This window comes from Leuresthes tenuis, unplaced genomic scaffold, assembly GCF_036924035.1.
Source record: "Leuresthes tenuis unplaced genomic scaffold, fLeuTen1.0.hap1 SCAF_21, whole genome shotgun sequence".
NCBI classification, from domain to species: Eukaryota; Metazoa; Chordata; class Actinopteri; order Atheriniformes; family Atherinopsidae; genus Leuresthes; species Leuresthes tenuis.
The window spans coordinates 31,160,274-31,187,217 of record NW_027325375.1 but is presented as its reverse complement, the minus strand read 5'-3'; the positions used below and the strand labels follow the sequence as shown (position 1 = coordinate 31,187,217).

The window sequence follows — 26,944 nt, the reverse complement described above, 5'->3', positions numbered from 1 at the left end:
ACATATATATATATATATATATATATATATATATAAAGCGTCTCTTATCGTGAAAAAGATTATATTATAGATAAATTATATTTATGTTTGAGATTTTGGCCTGAAAATAACTTCCTTTGTCTTTTTGTGGAGGAGAAACGTTTGAATTAATTCTGGCCAATAGCCACTCAGATAGTGTGCACGTGTCACTCCAGTGTGGCCCAATCAGCGCTGCTGCTGCTCCGGCGCTGTGTATATAAGGCCGCTCCTTGGCATGAGGTTACATGTTGAGTTCTTACTGTTGAAACAGGAAGGAGCGATTGAACAGCAATGGCCAGAACCAAGCAGACCGCCCGTAAGTCCACCGGAGGAAAGGCTCCCAGGAAGCAGCTCGCGACTAAGGCTGCCAGGAAAAGCGCTCCAGCTACCGGCGGAGTGAAGAAGCCTCACCGTTACAGGCCCGGTACCGTGGCTCTGAGGGAGATCCGTCGCTACCAGAAGTCCACCGAGCTCCTGATCCGCAAGCTGCCCTTCCAGCGGCTGGTCAGAGAGATCGCTCAGGACTTCAAGACCGACCTGCGCTTCCAGAGCTCCGCCGTCATGGCTCTGCAGGAGGCCAGCGAGGCTTACCTGGTCGGCCTGTTCGAGGACACCAACCTGTGCGCCATCCACGCCAAGAGGGTCACCATCATGCCCAAAGACATCCAGCTTGCCCGCCGCATCCGCGGAGAGAGGGCTTAGACTCACCTCATACTATCAACCCAACGGCTCTTTTAAGAGCCACCACCTTTAACTAAGAGCTGAATTCTTATGCTAGTTGACTGTTAGCAAATAATATACCCGTTTGTATTAACTTGTATATTAGGCACCAGCATCAATTTAATTCTTAATCCATTACAAAAATATAATCAAACAAGAAATAAGAGAATGGAAGTACAATGATTATATTCTATATATAGACAACATTATATAGAAGTATTCCTTGGGAGACTTCAAAACAAAAGCTAATAATGAGGATGTTTATTTTGAGTTTTCCAAAAGAGAGAAATCGAGGGAAAAAAATAGTTTTCACATCAAGCAACCACTGATATGTTGGGGGAAGTCATGTGTGATATATAATTATTATTACTTTGTTACAGAAGACTCGCTCATCTCAATACAATTATAAATATGCCTCACCAGTTTAATATTGGAATGACTTACTTTGTTTTTGTAAATAGTTTTTCACCTTTGTTTTCAGAATCAATGTGTCCGTATCAAGTAATGAATGATTGAAGTATGGCGTCATGCTTCCTGCTCAACAAATTGACTAAATTCAGTTTATTTATAAGCGCCAAATCGCAACAAACCTCATCTGAAGGCACATCAATGATACGGTGCAATTCAAGCCAAGTCCAATTAATTATAATTACAACCAAATTCAAAACTCCAATTCATACAGACAAAGTCAACTCAAAAACAATTTCCTGGCTAAAGAAACTAGATATTTATAGACTGACATAAATCCATCCAAACTGCTCACTTGATCTATTTTAAAAAAAAAATGTTTGTACATTTCTAATTTCCTCTTTTCTGTGTCATGTGTCACTAGCTGCTGTTGCTCAACTATGAGTATTATATATTTTTTTTACTAATATAATTATTCAAATTACTAATACTAAATTAATAATTTGAGGGGCGTTTTATCCTTCCCTTACTTAATCATCAAAAAAGAATAATTGTTAATAATTGCCTTTACGTTTTGATTTTGGTTTGTGTTTATAAGTTATAATGCTTCCCAACATCCTTTTGTGAGTTTATAGTGAATAAATAACATAAATTCAGTTAATTCATGTGATCATCAGTGTTTAAACATCCATCTTGTGAAGTCAGAAGAAACAAAAAAAGTGACAGGATTTTGATAGGATTCAGTAAAATACACAAACTCTGTTTAAATTTAAATAAATATCTTTCGTTATGTTGAACTAAACCTGTTTCGTTTTGAGACGTCAGCGATGTGGAAGTCATGTAATTAATATGCAGGTATGACGTCAGCTGTTGCGTGATTGGTGGACTACAGTTGACGCTCAGGCTGACCAATGAAAGAGCAGCTGCTTTCTTATATAAAGACTGGCGAGGGAGTGGGTGATTATTTCTTATTATTCGTTCTCTGTTAAAGGGAAAGAAACTTAAGGCTCAATATGTCTGGAAGAGGAAAGACCGGAGGCAAAGCCAGAGCAAAGGCAAAGACCCGCTCCTCCCGGGCCGGACTTCAGTTTCCCGTCGGCCGTGTTCACAGGCTGCTCCGTAAAGGAAACTATGCTCAGCGTGTCGGTGCCGGAGCTCCCGTCTACCTGGCGGCTGTTCTGGAGTATCTGACCGCTGAGATCTTGGAGCTGGCTGGAAACGCTGCCCGCGACAACAAGAAGACCAGGATCATCCCCCGTCACCTGCAGCTGGCTGTCCGCAACGACGAGGAGCTCAACAAGCTGCTCGGCGGCGTCACCATCGCTCAGGGCGGCGTGCTGCCCAACATCCAGGCTGTTCTTCTGCCCAAGAAGACCGAGAAGGCTGCCAAGGCCAAGTAAAAACCCAATAACTACAACCAACCCAACGGCTCTTTTAAGAGCCACACAAATATCTAAAAGAGTAAAAATCCTCACTGACTATTACAGTTTATACCACAGCGAACACTGTAAATACCATTGAACGGGCTATGTACATCTATATATCATTTAGCAGACATACATTAGAAGTTTGTGGAAGTTACGTGTTTGTCTTCATGATTTTTATTTTTTGTCCCCCAACTTCACATATTGTATAATAAATTTTATATATATAAATTTCCTCTCAAGCCACCACAGAAGACAAAAATATTTTCATCGAATTACAGCTGCGTCACGCGGTGTTACTGGCTGGCTCCGCCCACTGTCCACTTTTACGTCCGCACCTCAGCAATAAGTACAGAGCGCGTGCTCACTGACCTCCATTCGTCTTTGAATTTTCTCAGAGATCGCAAACATGAGCGGAAGAGGAAAGGGCGGCAAAGGACTCGGTAAAGGAGGCGCTAAGCGTCACCGTAAAGTTCTCCGTGATAACATCCAGGGAATTACCAAACCCGCCATCCGCCGCCTGGCTCGCCGCGGCGGAGTCAAGCGTATTTCCGGTCTGATCTACGAGGAGACCCGCGGTGTGTTGAAGGTCTTCCTGGAGAACGTTATTCGTGATGCTGTTACCTACACCGAGCACGCAAAGAGGAAGACTGTGACCGCCATGGACGTGGTGTACGCGCTCAAGAGACAGGGCCGCACTCTGTACGGCTTCGGAGGTTAAACTGATCCTGAACCAGCTCCAAACAAACCCAACGGCTCTTTTCAGAGCCACCCACCTTTACCTCAAGAGCTCAGACCTGTTCCAGTTAGTGAATTGAATATAAAATACATATATAAATAATTCTTATATTGAACATTTACTCAACTACAATAGTTAACAGGTCATTATCATGCTGGTTTACACATATTTTAACATGTAGGCATAATTTGAATCAAACAATGGTCCGGAGGCCATCGTCTATGATTCGACTGTTTGGGCACCGATCTTCATGCACATAAACATACGCCCACTCGCCTGTTCTTAACATTGAATTTAATATGCGTTATGTAGAAACATTTAACAGACGTTAAAAATACAACTTACAAGTTAGAATTGAATCAGCTGATGTTGAATCCACAAAAAGTTAATTTCTCTCTCTTCAAGTCATCAACAATTGAGCAAAGCTGTGAATTATAGCCATTATCTGAGGTATTCCCAAATGTGAGGTCAGTCGTGTGGATACAAACATGGAGCAACAATGCCACAGTTCCTCAGATATTCAAGTAATTTAGTATCATCCTGTCATACTAAATCAAAGAAAACTATTAAAGAAACTGAAATCATTTGTTTCAGGGGTCTGTGGTATCTAATCTCAGCATTTAGTTAAAAATGATTTTTCCAGAAGTGCTCCTTGGATGAAAGGATGTCAAACCCATTCGACCAAATTATGTGATGTAGCAAAATCTTAAATCCCATCTCATAAACCTCTTTTTGGTGACTTAATCTGAGTGTTTAAATGCTTGAACACAAAGTGGTTCAAATACTACATAAATGTCTGATGTCTGTACACAGACTTTCTGTGTCTCACACAGGGATGTTGTGGTTAATTGAGTTGAATATTAATACCCACAGGATCTTAAAAAAAGTATTCAAGTTATTCATGAACAGACACGGATCACTCGTGACAGCATGTTCAGAAATGTTGCTGCTGATCTGAGGGGATACAATGTTTAAGCTTCTATCTATCCAGGCTGCCGCCAATTGTAACGGAAGAAGGTTTCCATAGAAACACCACCCGAGCAGCTCAACCAATCAGAGACGGGGGACAGCACACTGCTATTTGCATGCAGTATACTTAAAATCAAGTCTCGGTCCACTTTCTCAGTAGTCATTATTCACAGTAACGGATCAACATGCCTGAACCCGCGAAGTCTGCGCCCAAGAAGGGCTCCAAGAAAGCCGTGACCAAGACGGCTGGCAAAGGAGGCAAGAAAAGGAGAAAGAGCAGGAAGGAGAGCTACGCCATCTACGTGTACAAGGTGCTGAAGCAGGTCCACCCCGACACCGGCATCTCCTCCAAGGCCATGAGCATCATGAACTCGTTCGTCAACGACATCTTTGAGCGCATCGCCGCCGAGGCTTCCCGCCTGGCTCATTACAACAAGCGCTCCACCATCACCTCCAGGGAGATCCAGACCGCCGTGCGCCTCCTGCTGCCCGGTGAGCTGGCCAAGCACGCCGTGTCGGAGGGCACCAAGGCCGTCACCAAGTACACCAGCTCCAAGTAAACTGCTGTTTACTTCAAACACTCAAAGGCCCTTTTCAGGGCCACCCACTTCAATCTGAGAGTTGAAATCCTGACAAATGATGAATACTACATTGTACTTTGGTTTTAATGTTGAAATTAATGGAAAAGTTGTTGGGTTTAATTTTGCATGGGTTTGGAGCCATTGATCCTGGTTTATTTTTCTGAAATAAGTGCGGGAAACTGCCTCACATTTTCAATTGGTTAATTGGTTAATAACACACATAACTGATTTATATAAAAGGGTAATTATTTTTAGATTAATAAATCATTATCACCTCCCATTATCACCCTCCACCCTTGCCTTGACGGCCACGCACCTGAACATTTGCACCAAACTTTTTACTATTGTACTTTCATCTATAGTTTACTAACTTTGACCTATTTATTTACCTTGTCTGTAGTATATACATTGTACTTCACATCATGCCTCTTACCTCATTCTGCAACTTAATATTACCACCACTTGTTCTTCACCTGTTCTTACCCGCACTTAAATACAATTGTCATTTTATGTTTACTACCGTACTGTTCATACTATATACGTACTATATATAAATAGCCAGTTTATTACTGCTCCCACTGCACATATCTTACTTCATACTATGTGTATCTCTTGTTCACTCATTGTCACAGTTTACTACTGCACTGTTCTTACTGCACATATTGTATCTCATTATTTATATACCACTCTGCATCACAATCTGTTACCAAAGGTGCTGTAAACAACAATTTGTGAAGAAACTGCGAGTAACGGTTTGAGATTTTGAATTTTCAGGCATGGAGGAGAGTCTTGTTAATGATATGCACGTTTGACGTGAGTCTCTTCTGTGATTGGTCAATTACTTTAACGCCCAGTCTGACCAATGAACGAGCAGCTGCTGTTATATATAGTTGCTGGCATTCAACGTTAGTCACTGGTTTTTCATTTTAACATTTGAAAGAAAAGTTACATCATGTCTGGAAGAGGAAAGACCGGAGGCAAAGCCAGAGCAAAGGCAAAGACCCGCTCCTCCCGGGCCGGGCTTCAGTTTCCCGTCGGCCGTGTCCACAGGCTGCTCCGTAAAGGAAACTATGCTCAGCGTGTCGGTGCCGGAGCTCCCGTCTATCTGGCGGCTGTTCTGGAGTATCTGACCGCTGAGATCTTGGAGCTGGCTGGAAACGCTGCCCGCGACAACAAGAAGACCAGGATCATCCCCCGTCACCTGCAGCTGGCTGTCCGCAACGACGAGGAGCTCAACAAGCTGCTGGGGGGAGTCACCATCGCTCAGGGCGGCGTGCTGCCCAACATCCAGGCTGTTCTTCTGCCCAAGAAGACCGAGAAGGCTGCCAAGGCCAAGTAAACACCCGATAACTACATAACGGCTCTTTTAAGAGCCACACACACCTCTCAAAGAGTAAAACCGTCTATAAATATTACCGTTTTCACCGCAATAATATTACGGATGTAGATTAGCAGAAAAATAGAACTTCACCCATTGACAGTGGTCTCTAAAAGTAAATAAATGCAGAATTTCTTCAAACTAAATGTCGAAAAGAATACTGTTTAATATTGTGCACTTTATTATTATTAATTTTTTAATATTCACCCGGAGGAACTAAGATCCGCTTGTCAAAAATTTAAGCCAGACTGAATTGACGGGTTCAGGCATGCTTTTCAGAAATAGAGTAAAGAAAAACTTCCCTCAAACAGCTTGCATGCAAATTCCACTGTGCCCTCCCCCGCCTCTGATTGGTTCAGCTGCCGGACGTTGTTTCTATGGAGACCTGTCTTTGTTCGAAGTTACCCGTTGCAGAGGGGAAAAAAGGCGGGAGCGCTTTGGTCACTCTCTAAACTCATTGTCTAACAAGAAATAAAACGCTATGGAGTACCATCAGAGAGGTAACAGTTAGGATATAAGTTGGCTTGTGACTGAGGTGGAAAAAAATGTCAAAATGAACTTGATTTAAATTCTAGTTTCATGACATCCCTACATGTAACCCACAACCCTAAACATGACCATTTCTTAGTGTGCTGGTATACTTTCCCACCAGGTAGATAACCCAAACTCTGTCAAATGTGTCAGTTCTGGACAAACCAAAGTACCACCAGAGTCACAGCTGTAAAATATACATCAAACTGTTGCTTGTAATCTATTGGATATGTTGAAGTGTCATTAGTTAGATAACAGTCGGGTCATGTTATTAGACTGTGACTACGGTGTACAAAAACAGGTCTGACCAGATCTGAACATAACAATGTTTTTTCAGTGATCAACAAGCTTTTACTGTAACTGAGGTTGATGTTTTCCTGGTTCTTGATGTTTTTATATTCTGAATGGTTCCTCATTTTTCACTAAGCAAAACTTACTCATATTAACAGGTAAGAGGATTTATTCAAACTGAAATGTAACGTTTTAAAAACCTTTTTCTCAGAGTAATTTCACCATATTTTTCCTGACTTTGATTGTTGGCAACTGTTGGTCACTAATCAGCTATCTGTTAGTCAAAATGAATACCAAAAGTTTGAGGAAACATTATGTAATGAGTTTCCATCAGTCCTTCACAGCACATTTTTCTGCATATGGATTTTACACATATGATCTCAAGTGACCTGAACCTAAATATATAATTAATAACATTTTAAAAAGCTGCAATTGTTATGCGGCTCATCTTTTCTATTTTATCATTAACCTTTGATGCAGTGCTGGGCCCATCTGAATGTCAACACATCAACGTCTTACTTCAATTTAATTAAGGATAGGAATTAATAAGATTTATTCATAACAATACCATTATTAGCGCTTCTTCTTGATCAATTCCCTTATTGATTCTTGACCTAATTTTGTGAGGAAATAAGAACATTACACTGTTTTTCAGCATCATCACAACTGTTTACTATCAAAACACAAGAAACTGGGTTTAGTGTCCTTTTCATAACCATATAAATAATAATAAGATTCTGAACCGATTTAAGAACAAAATATCAACCATCGACTTCCCCAATTTTTTTCCTTCCATCCATCATCTACCACTTATCCGGGGGTCATGGGGGCAGCAGCTTTAACAGAGAAACCCAGACCTCCCTGTCCCCGGCCACTTCCTCCAGCTCTTCCGGGGGGACCCCGAGGCGTTCCCAGGCCAGCCGAGAGACATAGTCTCTCCAAGGTGTCCTGGGTCTTCCCCAGGTCTCCTCCCAGTGGGACAGGCCCAGAACACCTCACCAGGGAGGCGTCCAGGAGGCATCCTAACCAGATGCCACCTCATCTGACTCCTCTCAATGCGGAGGAGCAGCGGTTCTACTCCGAGCCCCTCCCGGAGGACTGAGCTTCTCACCCTATATCTAAGGGAGGCCCAGACACCCTGCGGAAGAAACCCATTTCGGCTGCTTGTATTCGCAATCTCGTTCTTTCGGTCTCTACCCACAGCTCGTGACCATAGGTGAGGATGGGAACGTAGATTGACCAGTAAATAGAGAGCTTCGCCTTCTGGCTCAGCTCCTTCTTGCTTGAGGCAAAAAGCCAACCCCGACCAGGAAAGGAGCACTGCATCGTTTTCTGATTGAGAACTGTGACCTCAGATTTGGTGGGGATGACTTTCATCTTGGCCACTTCACACCTGACTGGGAACCAGCAAAGTGCAGGTCGGAGGTCATGCCTTGAAGAGAACCAACAGAAACAAATCCCTGCAAAGTGCAGAGATACCCTCCTTTTTACAGGTTTTATTATATTGTGATCATTTAGGCCTGAAAAACAGGTCTGATCAGATCTGAACCATCTTACCATCTTTTTCAGAGATCAACATTTACTGGAACTGAGGTTGGTGTTTTTCTGGTTCTTACGTATACTCTGAATGGTTCCTCATTGTTGAACATGTAAATCCTACTTAGATTTAAAGGTGGTATGCTTCTTTTAAACTGAGATTCTACTTTAAAAAATAATAAACTGTGTGTACTGACAGTTATTAACTGATGAGCTGGTTTATACTTTCTAGTTCTGTGGAAGTAGCCAGAGTACAGAGTAGCCTGTTTAAAAAAGGCTGTTAATATTTAATTTCCCCTACCTTTAATAAAAAATGATACTAAGTTTATTCATCTCTGTCATTTTGAGTTTAAAACTGTGAACGGGCCAAAGGACAGCACCAGCTTCCCCAACACCTAGAGAACTTTTTGGTTTGTGCTGTGGACAGTTAACCAGCTCATTGGGGGCTCTGTGGCTCATTGGGGGAAAATGTGGCCGGACCCTTGCACAAACCAACTGTTTGTGTTTGCTAGCACAGAGGAATGCCCTCATGCAGCATAATGAACAACATTCTTCCTGAATAGTTTTGGTAAAAAAAAGTCACCTGATCTTAATCTTAACTCCCTCATCCTCACACCTCTTTTTTCGAGCTATAAAAACCTCTCAGGTTTGCAGGGGACACAGTCGAGGTGTTGAGATTTCCAGAGAAAGAATGAAGATGACTCTGTTTCTCCCGCTGCTTCTTGTGGTCCTCTCCGTCTCCACGGATCAGACGGAGGCGTTGGCACTGCAGCAGTCATTTTCACCGGACGTCCATGCTGCTCTGAGAGAGATGATCGCCTCGTTGACCGAACAGAGGCTGGAGCTCAGGTCCCTAAAAAAAGAGAGTGCAGGTACAGTGTTTTGTTACATAATGAAGGAATGAAGGAGCCATATTTTGTATTTTTTCTGGGTGAAAAAAGAAGATTTATTTATGTTCATTTATGTTGTGTTTTTCAGGAAATGCAGCAAAGTTTGAGAGTCAGGGAGCTGAAATCGAGAAGCTGAAGAAGCAGCTGGAAGGTAACATGTGGAAATCATCACAGCTCTGATTATGTTTTTATCACTTTGATAAACGTATGACTCAAAAACATCTTAAATTCTGTTATTCCCTCTTTAACAGTCAGTCAGGTGGCTTTCTCAGCTGCTCTGACTGACAGCCAGAGGTATTATGGACCCTTTAACACTTTAAGCACGTTGGTCTTCAGACATGTCGTAACAAACATTGGAAATGCCTATAACCAACAAACAGGTAATAAACTATATCAATACAAGTCTGAGCAAATTTCAGATTTGATTTATCATTAAACAACATTAATCCTGCAGGTATTTTCACTGCACCGGTGAAAGGAGCCTACCACTTTGAGTGGTACGTATATGGAAATGGTGGCAGAAATGCTGCAGGCGCTGTGTTAGTGAGAAACGGGGAGAGAATCTTCCTGGCATATGAACATCAGCGGTACCATGTTACAAGTTCTTCTAATGGTGCTACACTGCTTCTGGAGAGTGGAGATCAAGTATTTGTACAACAGTGGCATCATTCAAGAATATATGACAATCAAAATCACCACATAACCTTCAGCGGTCGTCTGCTGTTTATCATGTGAGAGAAAAACAGTTTCTCTGTTTCTGAAAGATGATCTGCTGGTTCCTGTTGTCCTTAATCGTATTAATCTGACATTTATCTGATCATCTGCAATCAAAATAATTCTATGTGACGAAACTGTCTCTTAATGCAAATCTGCATTAAAATACAAATAATGATGAATTATGATGAATTAATCATGAATGTTTTATTACTTCTCATGATTCAAAATTATTCTGATTCTGAGTTTTCTCAATAAAGAATAAATGTGTCAAAGCAGCAACGTCTGAGAATATTTCTTCATTTGTTTCAAACATACACGTCAACAGAGTGAAATCAGAAAATCAAATGTAACATCAGAGTAATGTGAGGAAACATCTTTCCCATAGAGGGATGTCGGAGGAGGCATTTATCTATTTAGCACAAAGAAGTCAAAGACGCCCGATGTTGTAAAGGGTCAACAGAAGGAGAACAATAAAACTTTGTGCTGAGAGAAAAAAAATACAATTTATGTATTATTATTTCTCCGTTTCACACAGTAAGGTTAGAGACAGTGTAACCCAGTTACAGTGTGTAATCTGACTTTTAAAGGCAGGTAACAGCTTGCTTTTGTGACGTACTGCAAACCCCTGCCACCCGTTGTTGCCATAAAAAAAAACATAATTCATTCTCACACATATATACATATCATAATTATGTATTTTTGTCTCTTAAATATTAGGGATGAGCAAGCACAGCATTATCTGTATCGGTATCTGTATCTCTTAACCATATGAATTATCTGTACACGGAGTTGGCGGGGCCTAACCCGGAAATGGGCGGGGTTTAACACGGAAGTGGGTCGGGTTGTCTTGAAACGGGCGGGGCTTTAACCATTATGTTATTTTAAGCATGCAGTTGATGTGGGTTGATCAGAAATTGTTTTATTTATTGCTGATTAGAAAACTGTTTACAGGACAGCATCAGCATTGAGCTTCAGATCAACGGTTTTGGTCATAATAGCAAACAAACTATTAACAGAACTACTACCTTTGTTTTTTCATGAATTACAGCAAGACAGTGTCAAACACTGCGTGAATTTAAAAAAATGGTTAGAGGAAACCAACAGTTAGAAAAAGAAAAATCTCCGACAGGCAGAGGCCCAACGCGAGTCGCATTCTACCAAGTCTGAACGAACCCACGTTTACCAGAACTCTACCGGTTATAAGTAACTACAAACCAAAGTAAAAACAAAGTTGAAGCTGAAGAAACCCTAAACCTGAGTGACTGAGCTGTTCCGTGTGAGAGGCATGTGTAGGGAGGGACGCTGTGTGAAGATTTTCATTCAATCAGATATTAACTCGTATTACTTGTATAATATTCGTACTCGACAAAAGCGCTTTATCCGTACCGGATATTCGTTTCAGCCAAGCATCCGGCTCAACTCTAATAAATCTATTTTTATCTAATAATTATAACTTTTTATGTCATAATCGTCACTTTAAATCTAATAATTATGTGTTTGTATCTCAGAATTTTGACATAAAACTCTTTCTTTGTTTTGAGGGATTGTGATAACGACTTTTGAAAGGTTTTGAATTATGCCAACTCTTAAGTTAATTTGGGAAACAAATATCTCACATTGTTACAAATGTCTACACCACAGTCAGACTATAGTTGTTATTATCAGTTCCAATTTTTTTTTATTAAACCTGATTCGGTAAACTTGAAAGTTTGGGTTGATACTGGCCTCGCAGAACACTGAAATCAGATATAGCTCTGATATATATATATATATATATATATGATATGGATCAGATATATACTCTGACCAATAAGAAAGTAATGACAGTTCTTATTTTTGTCGCACCTCACACTGATTTAGTCTTTAAGGATAAAAGTTGTGAAACAGAGGTACAAACTGAAACTGGAGTCCAAGGTACTGAGATCCAGACAGAGGAGACACACAAGGACATTGCCTCATTACATAAAAAGATTGAATATTTAAACATCAAATGTCAGTCACTCAGAGATAAAATTCATGGACTAGAAAGTGAGTTGAAGGACCCTTGATGCTTCACAATTTGATGACAGCAAAATTAAATTTTTCACAGGACTTCCCAATTCACAGACTTTCGTGTTTTTGTTTGTAAAGCAAGTCAAATAAAAGTGATACTCTGACTCTGTCATCCGTTAACTTTGGCTCCGCCCAGCAAAAACTCCGCCCACTTTCCTCTTTTACGTCCGCAGTTCAGAGATAAATGCAGTGCGCGTGCCTCACAGGAACCAGTTCATCTTTGAATTTATAAAAAGATCGAAAACATGAGCGGAAGAGGAAAGGGCGGCAAAGGACTCGGTAAAGGAGGCGCTAAGCGTCACCGTAAAGTTCTCCGTGATAACATCCAGGGAATCACCAAACCCGCCATCCGCCGCCTGGCTCGCCGCGGCGGAGTCAAGCGTATTTCCGGTCTGATTTACGAGGAGACCCGCGGTGTGTTGAAGGTCTTTCTGGAGAACGTTATTCGTGATGCTGTTACCTACACCGAGCACGCAAAGAGGAAGACTGTGACCGCCATGGACGTGGTGTACGCGCTCAAGAGGCAGGGCCGCACTCTGTACGGCTTCGGAGGTTAAACTGATCCTGGACCAGCTCCAAACAAACCCAACGGCTCTTTTCAGAGCCACCCACCTTTACCTGAAGAGCTCAGATCTGTTTCAGTTTTATTCCTATGATACAGTCTCAATGCTCAACTAGACCTATATAAGCTTTTTTTTTTTTCTGGTTAATTAATAATAAAAACGAAATCCTCTCTTTGAATTTCTCAAAATTCTCAAGCTTCATCACATCGGCCTTTAAAGACTAAAGTTTCTACAAAATTTCTGAAATTCTGTAGAAACTTCTTGATTCCATGTGAAACCAAAGCATATATATAGTTTTAGCTTAATGTATTAAAGAAGGGAGTTTGGAAAATGTAGTGTTTCAAACTATAGCTACCCACTAATAATTAATAGAGCATTTTCAGTAGTAATAAATTGAAATTAAAACGGAATCTTCTGAGAAGCTGCATATTAATTACGAATTATGGCAACTACCCTGCAGAACAAGTGAATATGTATCCTAACCCTATATCCACAGGCTTGCTGCTGTGACTTATTTATCAATTAATCAAAATATTGAATATTGGAATAGCCTACAGAAGCACAGCTGGGAACTGTGGAAATAGTTATTATATACAATATAGTCACTGTTTAGGTGTAAAATTACAAGATATTCACAGTTTAACATAACATCAGAAAGGAAAGGAGTCCTGTTGGAAACAATTCACTGCTTGAAGCTCTCAATGTATGACCTGCAGAGACTGACATAAGAAACTAACTAGAAACTGAGACTGCATTTCGCAAACAGTGAAATGTAAATGTTTCACATTAGCTCAACACAGGGCTGCAAAACGCAGTAACTGAGCACACAACAAGCAGCTTAGTTACATGTAAGTTGACACAAACACACACACCAGTTACCTGATAGTGACCACAAAGTACTAATGAGATTGTTAAGAGACAACTGATGTCAGATGTTTGTTTGGAAACAGCCTGTTAGATGCCTGTCATATTTTGTGACAAAATTGTTTGGAAACATCGTTTTTCATGTATAATTACGGTAAATATGCATGATAACCAGAAACTTGTTCAATTAATTTCTGATTAAGCGTAATGGCTGTCTTCCTAAATAAACTTAATCACAGGCAACAAGACGGTGAGAATTAGAAACTTAGCGACCAGAATTAGAGCAACTTTCAACATTTCTAATATCTTACCATGTGAAGATGGCAAACTGATGGCAGAAGATAAACTTCCTGAATGGAAAATCCATTTTCGCTTAATTTAAAACATGATGTAGTCATTGAGCATTTGAAGTTCTGCGTTGAGGGAACGCGTTGCTCTTTAACGTCGAAATGACATTGAAGCATAAACTACGACTTAGTTTATTCTGTCAACCCAGAGGAACAAGCTGCTTGAAATATTCCTGAAAAAACATGTTTAATTCACCAAATCCATGCTAGCTCTTTTCTTAGTCATCTGTAGTTTTCAGTGTAAACTGACTTTTGATGTAATTCCAAATAGATCTTTCATAGAATTGTTGCAGGTGGCACCATGGGGTGGCGCTCTGAACGCAAGGCTGTGCCCCTATAAAAGGGGAAGTGGCACTTTGCCAGTTTCCTGTTGGGTGGTCAGAGTGTTGCTGGACCCACAGCAGCGTGAGGAAATGCCCATTTTGGGTAAATATGTTTCTGTGATGAATTTTCATATGTACTGGTTGCATTTTTTAAAGTACTTTGAGTGGCAGGTGCTGAGAATGAATGAATGACTGGATGTGGGAGTTCGACACAACAGATATGTTGTGCTTTTAAGCATTTATTTAGAGTATGAATTAAAATTCTTTGCTGGTGGAATTTTGTATTCTTGTGTTATCATACCTGCTGTCCTTTTGTTTTAGGTTTTATTTTGTTTTCTGTAGTTACTCCGTTCCTGGTCCATCATAATTTTTTCCCTGTATGCTACAGATGTAAGAACGAACTACTTAAACTTTGTTTGTTTGTAATCTGGTCACTTTCCCTACATTTCTCGGTACTTTCTGCAGTGACAACCAAAAGGGTTTGTTGAACTTGCAGTGATTTGTCGTGTGTACACCGGTGTGCAGTTCTGTGCTTTTCCTTTTTTTAAAAGCAGGTTTGGTCGCCATGTGGTCATTCAGATGTTGCTAAGAGCTTGTAATGTGTCAGATTATGTTGGGCCGAATTAGGTTTGTATTTAATAAATATTGTTAAACTTTATTTGCTAACGTTCCTTATATCCATTAGTTAACAGAATCACTACAGCAAATCTTCCTGTAATTCTAAAGAAGAACCACCTGTTACAGAGAGTTGAAGGACACAGAGCTGAAATAGTTCTGACAGGATGAAGTTTTCTCATTGCAGCACAGACTGGATTATTTGAGAAAAAAATTACCTGGGTTAAAACAAGCAGTTCTATTAATTGATTTGATAGTTGCCTTTACGCTTTTATCTAAGATTTAGAATACTGTGCTTTATTATACATTACTTGAATATTTTATCAAGTGTTTTTTATTTTACACATCAACTTAAACAAAAAACAACAGGAAAACGGACATTAAAACAATGAACAAGTGCAGAAGGAAAAATAGATTTGAATTTTTGAAAGCAGGAAAATTAGAGGAAGGTAAAATTGAACCATCTTATATATGTGTATATATATATATATTATTATTTTTTTGTTCCGATGTAGTGCTGTAAACAATAACAAACAAGCCTAAATGTGGGAAGAAACTGAGTAACAGTTTGAGATTTCGAATTTTCAGGCATGGAGGAGAGTCTTGTTAATGATATGCACGTTCGATGTGAGCTCTTCTGTGATTGGTCAATTACTTTAACGCCCAGTCTGACCAATGAACGAGCAGCTGCTGTAGTATATATTCGCTGGCATTCAACGTTAGTTACTGGTTTTTCATTTGAACGTTTGAAAGTAAAGTTGCATTATGTCTGGAAGAGGAAAGACCGGAGGCAAAGCCAGAGCAAAGGCAAAGACCCGCTCCTCCCGTGCCGGGCTTCAGTTTCCCGTCGGCCGTGTCCACAGGCTGCTCCGTAAAGGAAACTATGCCCAGCGGGTCGGTGCCGGAGCTCCCGTCTACCTGGCGGCTGTTCTGGAGTATCTGACCGCTGAGATCTTGGAGCTGGCTGGAAACGCTGCCCGCGACAACAAGAAGACCAGGATCATCCCCCGCCACCTGCAGCTGGCTGTCCGCAACGACGAGGAGCTCAACAAGCTGCTGGGGGGAGTCACCATCGCTCAGGGCGGCGTGCTGCCCAACATCCAGGCTGTTCTTCTGCCCAAGAAGACCGAGAAGGCTACCAAGGCCAAGTAAACACCCGATAACTACATAACGGCTCTTTTAAGAGCCACACAAACCTCTCAAAGAGTGAAACCGTCTATAATTATTACCGTTTTCACCGCAAAGGTATTATGGATGTAGATTAGCAGAAAAATATTATTTCACCGATTGACAGTTGTCTCTAAAAGTAATTAACCGAAGGATTTGTTTTAAATAGAATACTTTAATATTGTGCACTCTAAATAAACATCTGGAGGAACTGAGCTGGGCTTGTGAAAGTTTAAGCCAGACTTGTCAATGGCCGCTGAATTGACGGGTTCAGGCACGGTTCAGATCTTGCATGCAAATTCTACTGTGCCGTCCCCCGCCTCCGATTGGTTCAGCTGCTGGCCGGTAAGGTCTTGTTTCTATGGAGACCTGTCTTTGTTTGAAGTTGGCGGGCAGAGGGGGAAAAGGGCGGGAGCGCTTTCGTCACGCTGTAAACTCTGTTTAAAAAATAAATAAAACACTATGGAGTACCATCAGAGAGGTAACAGTCAGGATATGCGTTGGCCTGTGACTGACGTGGTGGGGGGGGGGGGGGTTAAGGTCTGGACCAACGGAAACAAATCCCTGCAAAGTGCCTCCTTTTTACAGTTTTTTTTAATTTATTTTTTTTATACTGTGATCACATAGACCTGAAAAACAGGTCTGATCAGATCTGAACCATCTTACCATCTTTTTCAGAGATCAACATTTACTGGAATTGACGTTGGTGTTTTTCTGGTTCTTACGTATACTCTGGTTCCTCATTGTTGAACATGTAAAACCTACTTAGATTTAAAGGTATCATGCTTCTTTTAAACTGAGATTCTACTTAAAAAAAACAAACTGTACTGACTTCACAGTTATAACTGATGAGCTGGTTTATACTTTCTAGTTCTGTGGAAGTACTAAAAGTATATTAAAAAAAAAAAGGCTGTTAATCTTTAATTTACTGTACCTTTTTAATAAAAAAAAATTATACTAAGTTTATTCATCTCTGTCATTTTGAGTTTTAAACTGTGAACGGGCCAAAGGACAGCACCAGCTTCCCCAACACCTAGAGGACTTTTGGTTGGTGCTGTGGACAGTTAACCAGCTCAGTGGGGGCTCTGTGGCTTATTGGGGGAAAATGTGGCCGGACCCTTGCACAAACCAACTGTTTGTTGGTCATTATGCTGCATGAGCACATTCCTCTATGCTAGCAAACACATTCTTCCTGAATAGTTTTGGTAAAAAAAAGTCACCTGATCTTAATCTTAACTCCCTCATCCTCACACCTCTTTTTTCGAGCTATAAAAACCTCTCAGGTTTGCAGGGGACACAGTCGAGGTGTTGAGATTTCCAGAGAAAGAATGAAGATGACTCTGTTTCTCCCGCTGCTTCTTGTGGTCCTCTCCGTCTCCACGGATCAGACGGAGGCGTTGGCACTGCAGCAGTCATTTTCACCGGACGTCCATGCTGCTCTGAGAGAGATGATCGCCTCGTTGACCGAACAGAGGCTGGAGCTAAAGTTCCTGAAAAAAGAGAGTGCAGGTACAGCGTTTTGTTACATAATGAAGGAACTTAGGAGCCAAAACTGTGTTACATTGATATCAATATTTTGTATTTTACTGGCTAGAAATTAAGCAAAATTAAATTTTAAAAAGACATTCATGCTGTTTTTTGTTAAAATGCAGCAAAATCTGAGAGACAGGAAGCTGAAATCAAGAATCTGAAGAAGCAGCTGGAAGGTAACGAGGAAATAACCACATCTCTGATTAAGCCAATCAAACTTTGAACTGTTAGCTTGAATGTTTGAGTTGAAGCTAACGGCTTCAACTCAAACATTGAAACTCGTTGTTTACATGACTGTGTAGGTACATGTTGCAGGTATATTAAGAATATAGTTAGATTTTTTTATTGTGATTATTGGTTGTGTTAATTTACTTGTATTAATTTTAATCTGCATCACTTTAATGAGGATTAATATGAAATAAAGTTGAAAGGATCTTTAGTTCGGAAAATGTTCTTTGTGATGGACAAATTTGCCATTTACTGGATCCAAAGCCTGAATGCTGCTCACATATTAGACTAAGCTTTGTCAACAAGATGGAAATATTTGCAACACATATCTGTGTCATGAAACTAATTTTCTGTTTTTCAGAACATGACACAACATTGAAGGGACAGGAGACTGAGACCAACAACCTGAAGCAGCAGCTGGAAGGTACTGGAAGGAAATCATGATCACTCTGATTGGTTCACCCGAAATGTTCAAATACATTTTTATGAGACATGTTCAGCTAAAAAGTTTAACATTCAGTTGTCTAGGTTCTTGTTTATCTGAGCCTCCAATAGGTTATTTGTGTGACCAAGCGATAGTAACCACACAAGACCCAGAATAAACGGGAACCAGAGACTGGTTTTACATTTTATTTACAATATATTTTTTGATAAAATACTGATCTCTAGAGTGAGTAAATTATAAAAGACAAAATCAAACCAAACATGAAATGGCTAAAAAGAAACCAACCCTGGGACAAGACTGCACGACCGGGGGGGAGCTCCAGTTAGAGCTTAGTCAGAGTTATGCACAACAAAAGAAAACATGACAACCACATAACAAATTGTGACTGAAACACCATTACACACAACCCAATTTAAATGAGATCGAATACCGAATTTACCTATTCACAGCAATCTTAAAGTGACTTAAACCACACAATAGAAATGGAAATGGCCGCCTTAGAAAAAAAAAAAATGCCCCAAACGATAGCCTGCCCAAATGATAAATTAAGAACAAACACAAATCAAATGAATCTGGGAAAAACAGTGGTTGGCTTTTTTTTTTTTAGTTTTTTTTTTTTTTAGAAGTATCTCCGTTGAAAACTTTTCACACTGGAATATAATCCAGTTGAGCAGGTGACTGGAGGCTCCTTCTTGGCTGTCTTTAAACAGTCATCCAGTAAATCAGTCCCCTCCCAATACAGAATGCCAACTCCGCTTCAAACAAAGCCTCAGCTGCTCCCAGGTGTGTCAGTGCAGGAAGAAAGGCCCGAATCCTGCCCCTTTTATAAACTCCACCCATTTGTCTGCTGTTAGTGCTTCCTTCCACATATGTTCTCTGCAGCGGGAGCTCCCCCAGCAGTCTAAGCCTATAGCAGCAGAACTATGGGATGTTTCAGGCTCACCTGAGCCATCCCTAACTATAAGCTTTATCAGAAAGGAAAGTTTCAGCCTGATCTTAAAGGTAGAGAGGGTGTCTGCTTCCTGAAGCCAAACTGGCAGCTGGTTCCACAGAGAGGGCCTTCATGATACCCACATATTAGAGGGTCTCTAAACTTTGTCAACAAAATTAAAATATTTGCAACACATATTTTTTTCCACATGTAATGAAACTAATTTTCTGTTTTTCAGACTATGACACAAAATTGAAGGGACAGGAGACTGAAACCAACAAGCTGAAGCAGCAGCTGGAAGGTACTGGAAGGAAATCATGATCACTCTGATTGGTTCCCATAACTATGGGATGTTTCATGATAATCTGAGCCATCCCTAACTGTAAGTGTGACCGGGGCAGCTGTACAGCCCTGACAATGCCACTCTGTGACCTTCACCCAGAGAATACCACACTGAATACAGGTTCTTATGTTCTAAGGAAAAAGGGAGCAGAGAGATGAATTTCTATATTTAAACAATGTTCAGTTTTTACATTGGTTAAATAACAGGAGGTCTCAGCTTAAAAATAAGACTTTTATTTCAAAGTATACTCTCTATATGCTAAAAAAGATGTTGCTAAACTGAAGCGTTTTACTAGCACAAGGTGACTGTATCAGGGAGGCCTACAGGAGTGGGGGAGCGAGGGGAAAGGGGCCACCACCAGGTACCAGAAAGGAAAAGTCACACAAATATTGAGGATGCAAAATAAACTAAGATTGAGGAAGCCCTCCACCTAGTGAGCCACCACCTGTAACCTATGACCAACACACCTGTACTGGCATTGAGAATTTGAGAACCCCAGAATAGAACTAACTCAAGTTGGTTTACAAGAGAAAAGAAAACGAAAAAAGAACGAAACAATGAAACAAAACTAACTTGACTGGGGAGAAAACAAAAATGAATCACATTTTTCAGCCTGATCTTAAAGGTAGAGAGGGTGTCTACTTCCTGAAGCCAAACTGGCAACTGGTTCCACAGAGAGGGGCCTGATAACTGAAGGCTCTGCCTCCCATTCTGCTTTTAGGGGCCTGATAACTGAAGGCTCTGCCTCCCATTCTGCTTTTAGGGGCCTGATAACTGAAGGCTCTGCCTCCCATTCTGCTTTTAGAAACTCTGGGAACAACAAGGAAACCTGCAGCCTGAGAGCAAAGTGCTCTGTTGGGGAAATATCCAACTGTGAGATCTTTAAGATGTGATGGAGCTCGGTCATTAAGAGCTTTATATGTGAGGAGAAGAACCTTAAATTCTATTCTGAATCTAACAGGGAGCCAATGAAGAGAAGTTAAAACCGGAGAAACATGATCTCTCCTGTTAGTTCTCATCAGAACTCTGGCTGCAGGGTTTTGGATCAGCTGGAGGCTTTTCAGAGAATATGTGGGACAGCCCAATAATAAGGAATTACAGTAGTTCAGTCCTGAAGGAACAGATGCATGGAGCAGTTTCTCTGCATCACCCTGAGACAGGATGTTCCTGATTTTAACAATATTACGAAGGTGAAAGAAGGCAGAAACCTGTTTTATATGAGAGTCAGAGGACAGATTCTGGTCAGAAATAACTCCAAGGTTCCTGACTATAGGACTAGAAGCCAAGGAAATACAATCTCGAGTAACTATATAACTAGACAGTTTCTCCCTAAAGCGCTCAGGTCCAAAGATAACGACTTGATAAAGACTTCAGTTCTTCTGAATTTAGAAGCAGAAAGTTCTGAGTCATCCAGGTCTTTATGTCTTTAAGACAGGCTTGTAGTCTGACCAACCTGTTGGTTTCATCTGGTTTCATAGATAAGTACAGCTGAGTATCATCAGCATAACAATGGAAATTTATGCCATGCTGTTTGATAATGTTACCTAATGGAAGCATGTATAAAGTAAAAAGAATTGGTCCAAGCACAGAACCCTGAGGAACTCCATGACTGACTCAATGTGTGAGGAATATTCTTCATTTACAAGAACAAACTGGAATCTATCAGATAAATATGACTTAAACCAGCCTAATGCAGCTCCTTTAATCCCAATAACATGTTCAAGTCTCTGTAACAGAATGCTGTGATCGATCGTATCAAATGCAGCACTGAGATCCAACAGGACAAGCACAGAAACAAGTCCGCTATCAGAAGCTAACAGGAGATCATTGGTAACTTTCACCAGTGCTGTTTCTGTGCTATGATGCACTCTGAATCCTGACTGAAACTCTTCAAACTGATTATTTCTGTGTTATAATGTGCTCTAAATTTATCTATTCTCTCTTTAACAGTCAGTCAGGTGGCTTTCTCAGCTGCTCTGTCGGTTGATGGAAGAAGAACATATGGACCCTTTACGTCTCTCACTACATTGGTCTTCAGACATGTTGAAACAAATATTGGAAATGCCTACAACCAAAAAACAGGTAACAAACTACATCACTACAAGTCTGAGCAAATTTCAGATTTGATTTATCATTAAACAGCAAACATCCTGCAGGTATTTTCACTGCACCGGTGAAAGGAGCCTACCACTTTGAGTGGTACATAGGTGCACATGGTGGCAAACATGCTTCAAGCACGTTTTTGGTAAAAAATGGAGAGCGAATCTTCATCGCATATGAACATCAGTCGTCCCTTTTTGGAAAGTCTGCAAATGCTGTTACACTGCTTCTGGAGAGTGGAGATCAAGTATTTGTACAACAGTGGCCTCATTCAACATTATTTGACGATCAAAATCACCACACAACCTTCAGCGGTCATCTGCTGTTCACCATGTGAGAGAAAAACAGTTTCTCTGTTTCTGAAAGATGATCTGCAGGTTCCTGTTGTCCTTAATCGTATTAATCTGACATTTATCTGATCATCTGCAATCAAAATAATTCTGTCTGACGAAACTGTCTCTTAATCAAAATCAAAATGCAAATAATAATTAATATAAAGTGAAAATGTGGCTGTTTTATTACTATTCATGATTCAAAGGAATTATTTTTCTGATTCTGAGTTTTCTCAATAAAGAATAAATGTGTCAAAGCAGCAACGTCTGAGAATATTTCTTCATTTGTTTCAAACATACACGTCAACAGAGTGAAATCAGAAAATCAAATGTAACATCAGAGTAATGTGAGGAAACACAAAGAAGTCAAAGACGCCCGATGTTGTAAAGGGTCAACAGGTCATTTCACACAGTAAGGGTAGAGTCAGGGTTACAGCTTTAATTGGTCTTTTAATTGGAAAACTGATCAGGCCTGTTTTAATTTTCCCTCTGAAATTAAATTACTCATATTCATTCAGTCGTATTTATTTAACTGTCCTTTTCCTTCTGTTATGAGGGGCTGAAAACCCATAATTAGTTCTCACAGATACATCTCATTATGTCTTTTTATCTCAAAATTATGTTTTTATTATCTAATAATAATACAGAGCATATAGCAAAACAATTTGCCACCATAACATTTGTCTTAACAGTTGATATCAATATATATCAGATGACATTTTGTAAATATTTGCTCTGTAATTAATCAAGTTATTTCACAGTAACATATGAAGTATTTTCCTATTCATGTTTAGTTTGTTGTCATATTTAATATGTATGTATGTTATTGTTTAGTATTTTATTCATCATTTTTTTGTGTGACCTTATATACTTTCACAAAGGAGAAGTGGCTCCGCACATATCCCTGTGACACTTGGATGAAGAGTGAGAAATGTTTGTAAAGCAAGTCTGACAAATAAAAGTGATACTCTGTCTCTGTCATCGTCCGTTAACGTTGGCTCCGCCCACCGAAATCCCGCCCATTTCCCTCCTTTACGTCCGCAGTTCGGAGATAAATACAGTGCGCGTGCCTCACAGGAACCAGTTCATTTTTGAATTTAAAAAATATCGTAAACATGAGCGGAAGAGGAAAGGGCGGCAAAGGACTCGGTAAAGGTGGCGCTAAGCGTCACCGTAAAGTTCTCCGTGATAACATCCAGGGAATCACCAAACCCGCCATCCGCCGCCTGGCTCGCCGCGGCGGAGTCAAGCGTATTTCCGGCCTGATCTACGAGGAGACCCGCGGTGTGTTGAAGGTCTTCCTGGAGAACGTTATTCGTGATGCTGTTACCTACACCGAGCACGCAAAGAGGAAGACTGTGACCGCCATGGACGTGGTGTACGCGCTCAAGAGACAGGGCCGCACTCTGTACGGCTTCGGAGGTTAAACTGATCCTGAACCAGCTCCAAACAGACCCAACGGCTCTTATCAGAGCCACCCACCTTACCTGAAGAGCTCAGACCTGTTGTTTAACGTTTTTTTCTGTTTATTGATGTATGATACCTGCATAAGGAAATTTTCTGGTTAATACTGGAAAAATATTCATCTAAATTATTTGAAGTTGTAATGACTGAACTTCAGCCTTTAAAGACTTGCACTCAAGTTTCTGACGTCTTGCAGAAGCTTAAATTGAACCTTCACAGTTACGGTTGGAAAGCTGTTATTTGTAATCACACAATTTCTAATACCAAGCAGTGTTGCCAGATGTACGATCAATAATCCCACAAAAGGCCAAACATAAAATAATCTCACTATTCTGAGAATGTGTGAAATTGTCCTTTTTTTTTTTTTTTTGGTGAACCCTGAACATTATTTCGCACTCGTCATTATTTATGGGACATTTAGCCTAACTGCTGATGCAAAGCTGTGAGTCTGTTTGATGCTATTCAACACTAGATTGACTATAGCACATCAATACTTGTTATATTGGTTATGACGGATGTATGATAATTTCCCTTAAAAAAAAAAAAGATTTTATGTGTCTGGTACCAAGTCAAACCAAAGCTGATTATATGATACCGATGTTTTAGCGTTAGTTCTCCTATAGCTGCAAGTCTCCCTTTAATGTGTTAAAAGAAAAGAGTTTAGAAAATGTAGTGTTTCAAACTACAGCTACCCACTAATTCCAAAGATTATCTTTCTTATTCTTTATTGATAGAGCATTTTCAGTTGTAATAAAATGACAAATTAAAACAGAATCTTCTGAGAAGCTGCATATTAATCATGAATTATGGCAACTGACCTGCAGAACAAGTGAATATGTATCCTAACCTTATATCCACAGGCTTGCTGTTGTGACTTATTTATCAATTAATCAAAATATGGAATATTCTGATCCAGAATTTGATCCATATGCAGTTTGATTGACACTGTTTGACTCTTCTGTGTGATCTGTGGAGACTGAGCTAAACAGAAAAACTTCCTCGACACATCTACACAACTCAACTGTATCACCTGCAAAGCTGAGAGCTGTATAGCTGCAAAGAGAGACATGAGTATGAGGGCGGTAACGTCCTGCTGTTACTTACAGCCTACAGAAGCACAGCTGGAAACTGTGGAAATAGTTCTTATATACAATATAGTCACTGTTTAGGTGTAAAATTACAAGATATTAAATATATATATATATTTTCTTCTGATGTAGTGATGTAAACAGCAACAAACGAGCTTAAATTTGGGAAAAAACTGACTAACAGTCTGAGATTTAGAATGTGCACGGGGGGGGGGGGAGTCTCTTCTGTGATTGGTCAATTACTTTAACGCCCAGTCTGACCAATGAACGAGCAGCTGCTGTTAAATATAGTTGCTGGCATTCAACGTTCGTTACTGGTTTTTCTTTTGAACGTTTGAAAGTAAAGTTGCATTATGTCTGGAAGAGGAAAGACCGGAGGCAAAGCCAGAGCAAAGGCAAAGACCCGCTCCTCCCGGGCCGGGCTCCAGTTCCCCGTCGGCCGTGTTCACAGGCTGCTCCGTAAAGGAAACTATGCTCAGCGTGTCGGTGCCGGAGCTCCCGTCTATCTGGCGGCTGTTCTGGAGTATCTGACCGCTGAGATCTTGGAGCTGGCTGGAAACGCTGCCCGCGACAACAAGAAGACTAGGATCATCCCACGTCACCTGCAGCTGGCTGTCCGCAACGACGAGGAGCTCAACAAGCTGCTCGGCGGCGTCACCATCGCTCAGGGCGGCGTGCTGCCCAACATCCAGGCTGTTCTTCTGCCCAAGAAGACCGAGAAGGCTGCAAAGGCCAAGTAAACACCCGATAACTACAACCAACCCAACGGCTCTTTTAAGAGCCACACAAACCTCTCAAAGAGTAAAACCGTCTCTAAATAATTTCACCTATTGACAGTTGTCTCTATAAGTATTTACATGCAGAATTTATTTCACCTATGTGTGAAAAAGACTACTGTTTAATATTGTGCACTTTATTTCTTTCTTTTAATATTCACCCGGAGGAACTAAGATCCGCTTGTCAAAAGTTTAAGCCAGACTTGTAAACGGCCACTGAATTGACGAGTTTTAGGCATGCTTCAGAAATGGGGTAAAGAAAAACTCTTCCCTCAAACAGCTTTCATGCAAATTCCACTGTGCCCTCCCCCGCCTCTGATTGGTTCAGCTGCCGGACGTTGTTTCTATGGAGACCTGTCTTTGTTCGAAGTTGGCGGGCAGAGGGGAAAAAAGGCGGGAGCGCTTTGGTCACTCTGTAAACTCATTGTTTAACAAGAAATAAAACGCTATGGAGTACCATCAGAGAGGTAACAGTTAAGATGTAAGTTGGCTTGTGACTGAGGTGGAAAAAAATGTCAAAATGAACTTGATTTAAATTCTAGTTTCATGACATCCCTACATGTAACCCACAACCCTAAACATGACCATTTCTTAGTGTGCTGGTATACTTTCCCACCAGGTAGACAACCCAAACTCTGTCAAATGTGTCAGTTCTGGACAAACCAAAGTACCACCAGAGTCGCAGCTGTAAAATATACATCAAACTGTTGCTTGTAATCTATTGGATATGTTGAAGTGTCATGTTGAAGTGTCAGTTAGATAACAGTCGGGTCATGTATTAGACTGTGACTACGGTGTACAAAAACAGGTCTGACCAGATCTGGACATAATGTTTTTTCAGTGATCAACAAGCTTTTACTGTAACTGAGGTTGATGTTTTCCTGGTTCTTGATGTTTTTATATTCTGAATGGTTCCTCATTTTTTACTAAGCAAAACTTACTCATATTAACAGGTAAGAGGATTTATTCAAACTGAGATGTAACGTTTTAAAAACCTTTTTCTCAGAGTAATTTCACCATATTTTTCCTGACTTTCATTGTTGGCAACTGTTGGTCACTAATCAGCTATCTGTTAGTCAAAATGAATACCAAAAGTTTGAGGAAACATTATGTAATGAGTTTCCATCAGTCCTTCACAGCACATTTTTCTGCATATGGATTGCACACATATGATCTCTCTCCAAATACAAGTGGCCTGAACTTAACTGGGATAGTGTAGTGGTAAGATTGCCACCTTTCATGAGGGAGACCTGGGTTTAAATCCCCTGCATGAAAGGTACTGTCTCCAGTAGAGGTCCTTAGGCAAGACCCCTTTATCCTTCCTGCCCACCTGTAAGTCGCTTTGGATAAAAGCGTCTGCCAAATGCATAAACATAAATATATAATTGATAAAATTTTTCATAACAAACTGTTTACTGTCAAAACACAACAAACTTTGGGTTTAGAGTCCTTTTCATAACCATATAAATAATAATAAGATTCCGAACCGATTTAAGAAGGAACTATCAACCATCGACTTCCCCTAATTTTCTCAGGTAAGTTCCCCTAACTTATCTGAGGTTGGGTCAAAGAGG

General features: G+C 40.5%; 7 protein-coding genes and 1 long non-coding RNA gene across 8 annotated transcripts; all 8 read left to right on the top strand.

Moving 5' to 3' along the window:
- Positions 1 to 276: 276 nt before the first annotated feature.
- LOC140280119 (histone H3) lies at positions 277 to 720 on the top strand. Its single transcript, XM_072375391.1, has one exon. The coding sequence runs from the start codon at positions 310 to 312 to the stop codon at positions 718 to 720; it is 411 nt and encodes a 136-aa protein (XP_072231492.1). The 5' UTR covers positions 277 to 309.
- Positions 721 to 2,145: 1,425 nt separating this feature from the next.
- Positions 2,146 to 6,208, top strand: LOC140280276 (uncharacterized). Its single transcript, XM_072375580.1, has 4 exons — positions 2,146 to 2,542; positions 2,852 to 2,919; positions 5,634 to 5,665; positions 5,800 to 6,208. The coding sequence occupies exons 1-4, from the start codon at positions 2,160 to 2,162 to the stop codon at positions 6,196 to 6,198; spliced, it is 882 nt and encodes a 293-aa protein (XP_072231681.1). The 5' UTR covers positions 2,146 to 2,159; the 3' UTR covers positions 6,199 to 6,208.
- On the top strand, positions 2,917 to 3,391 carry LOC140279847 (histone H4). The gene has a single exon (XM_072375045.1). It carries the CDS (start codon positions 2,980 to 2,982, stop codon positions 3,289 to 3,291), a length of 312 nt encoding a protein of 103 aa, XP_072231146.1. The 5' UTR covers positions 2,917 to 2,979; the 3' UTR covers positions 3,292 to 3,391.
- LOC140279846 (histone H2B) lies at positions 4,438 to 4,841 on the top strand. Its single transcript, XM_072375044.1, has one exon. The coding sequence runs from the start codon at positions 4,464 to 4,466 to the stop codon at positions 4,836 to 4,838; it is 375 nt and encodes a 124-aa protein (XP_072231145.1). The 5' UTR covers positions 4,438 to 4,463; the 3' UTR covers positions 4,839 to 4,841.
- Positions 6,209 to 9,745: 3,537 nt separating the features above from the next.
- On the top strand, positions 9,746 to 10,477 carry LOC140280333 (uncharacterized). Its single transcript, XR_011909401.1, has 2 exons — positions 9,746 to 9,865; positions 9,940 to 10,477. It is a non-coding gene; the product is annotated as an uncharacterized lncRNA (long non-coding RNA).
- A 1,993-nt stretch (positions 10,478 to 12,470) lies between these two features.
- Positions 12,471 to 12,857, top strand: LOC140279721 (histone H4). The gene has a single exon (XM_072374883.1). The coding sequence runs from the start codon at positions 12,500 to 12,502 to the stop codon at positions 12,809 to 12,811; it is 312 nt and encodes a 103-aa protein (XP_072230984.1). The 5' UTR covers positions 12,471 to 12,499; the 3' UTR covers positions 12,812 to 12,857.
- Positions 12,858 to 15,731: 2,874 nt separating this feature from the next.
- LOC140280323 (uncharacterized) lies at positions 15,732 to 25,412 on the top strand. Its single transcript, XM_072375627.1, has 3 exons — positions 15,732 to 16,114; positions 21,946 to 21,957; positions 24,941 to 25,412. Exons 1-3 carry the CDS (start codon positions 15,732 to 15,734, stop codon positions 25,332 to 25,334), a joined length of 789 nt encoding a protein of 262 aa, XP_072231728.1. The 3' UTR covers positions 25,335 to 25,412.
- LOC140279833 (histone H4) lies at positions 23,157 to 23,469 on the top strand. Its single transcript, XM_072375031.1, has one exon. It carries the CDS (start codon positions 23,158 to 23,160, stop codon positions 23,467 to 23,469), a length of 312 nt encoding a protein of 103 aa, XP_072231132.1. The 5' UTR covers position 23,157.
- Positions 25,413 to 26,944: the final 1,532 nt, after the last annotated feature.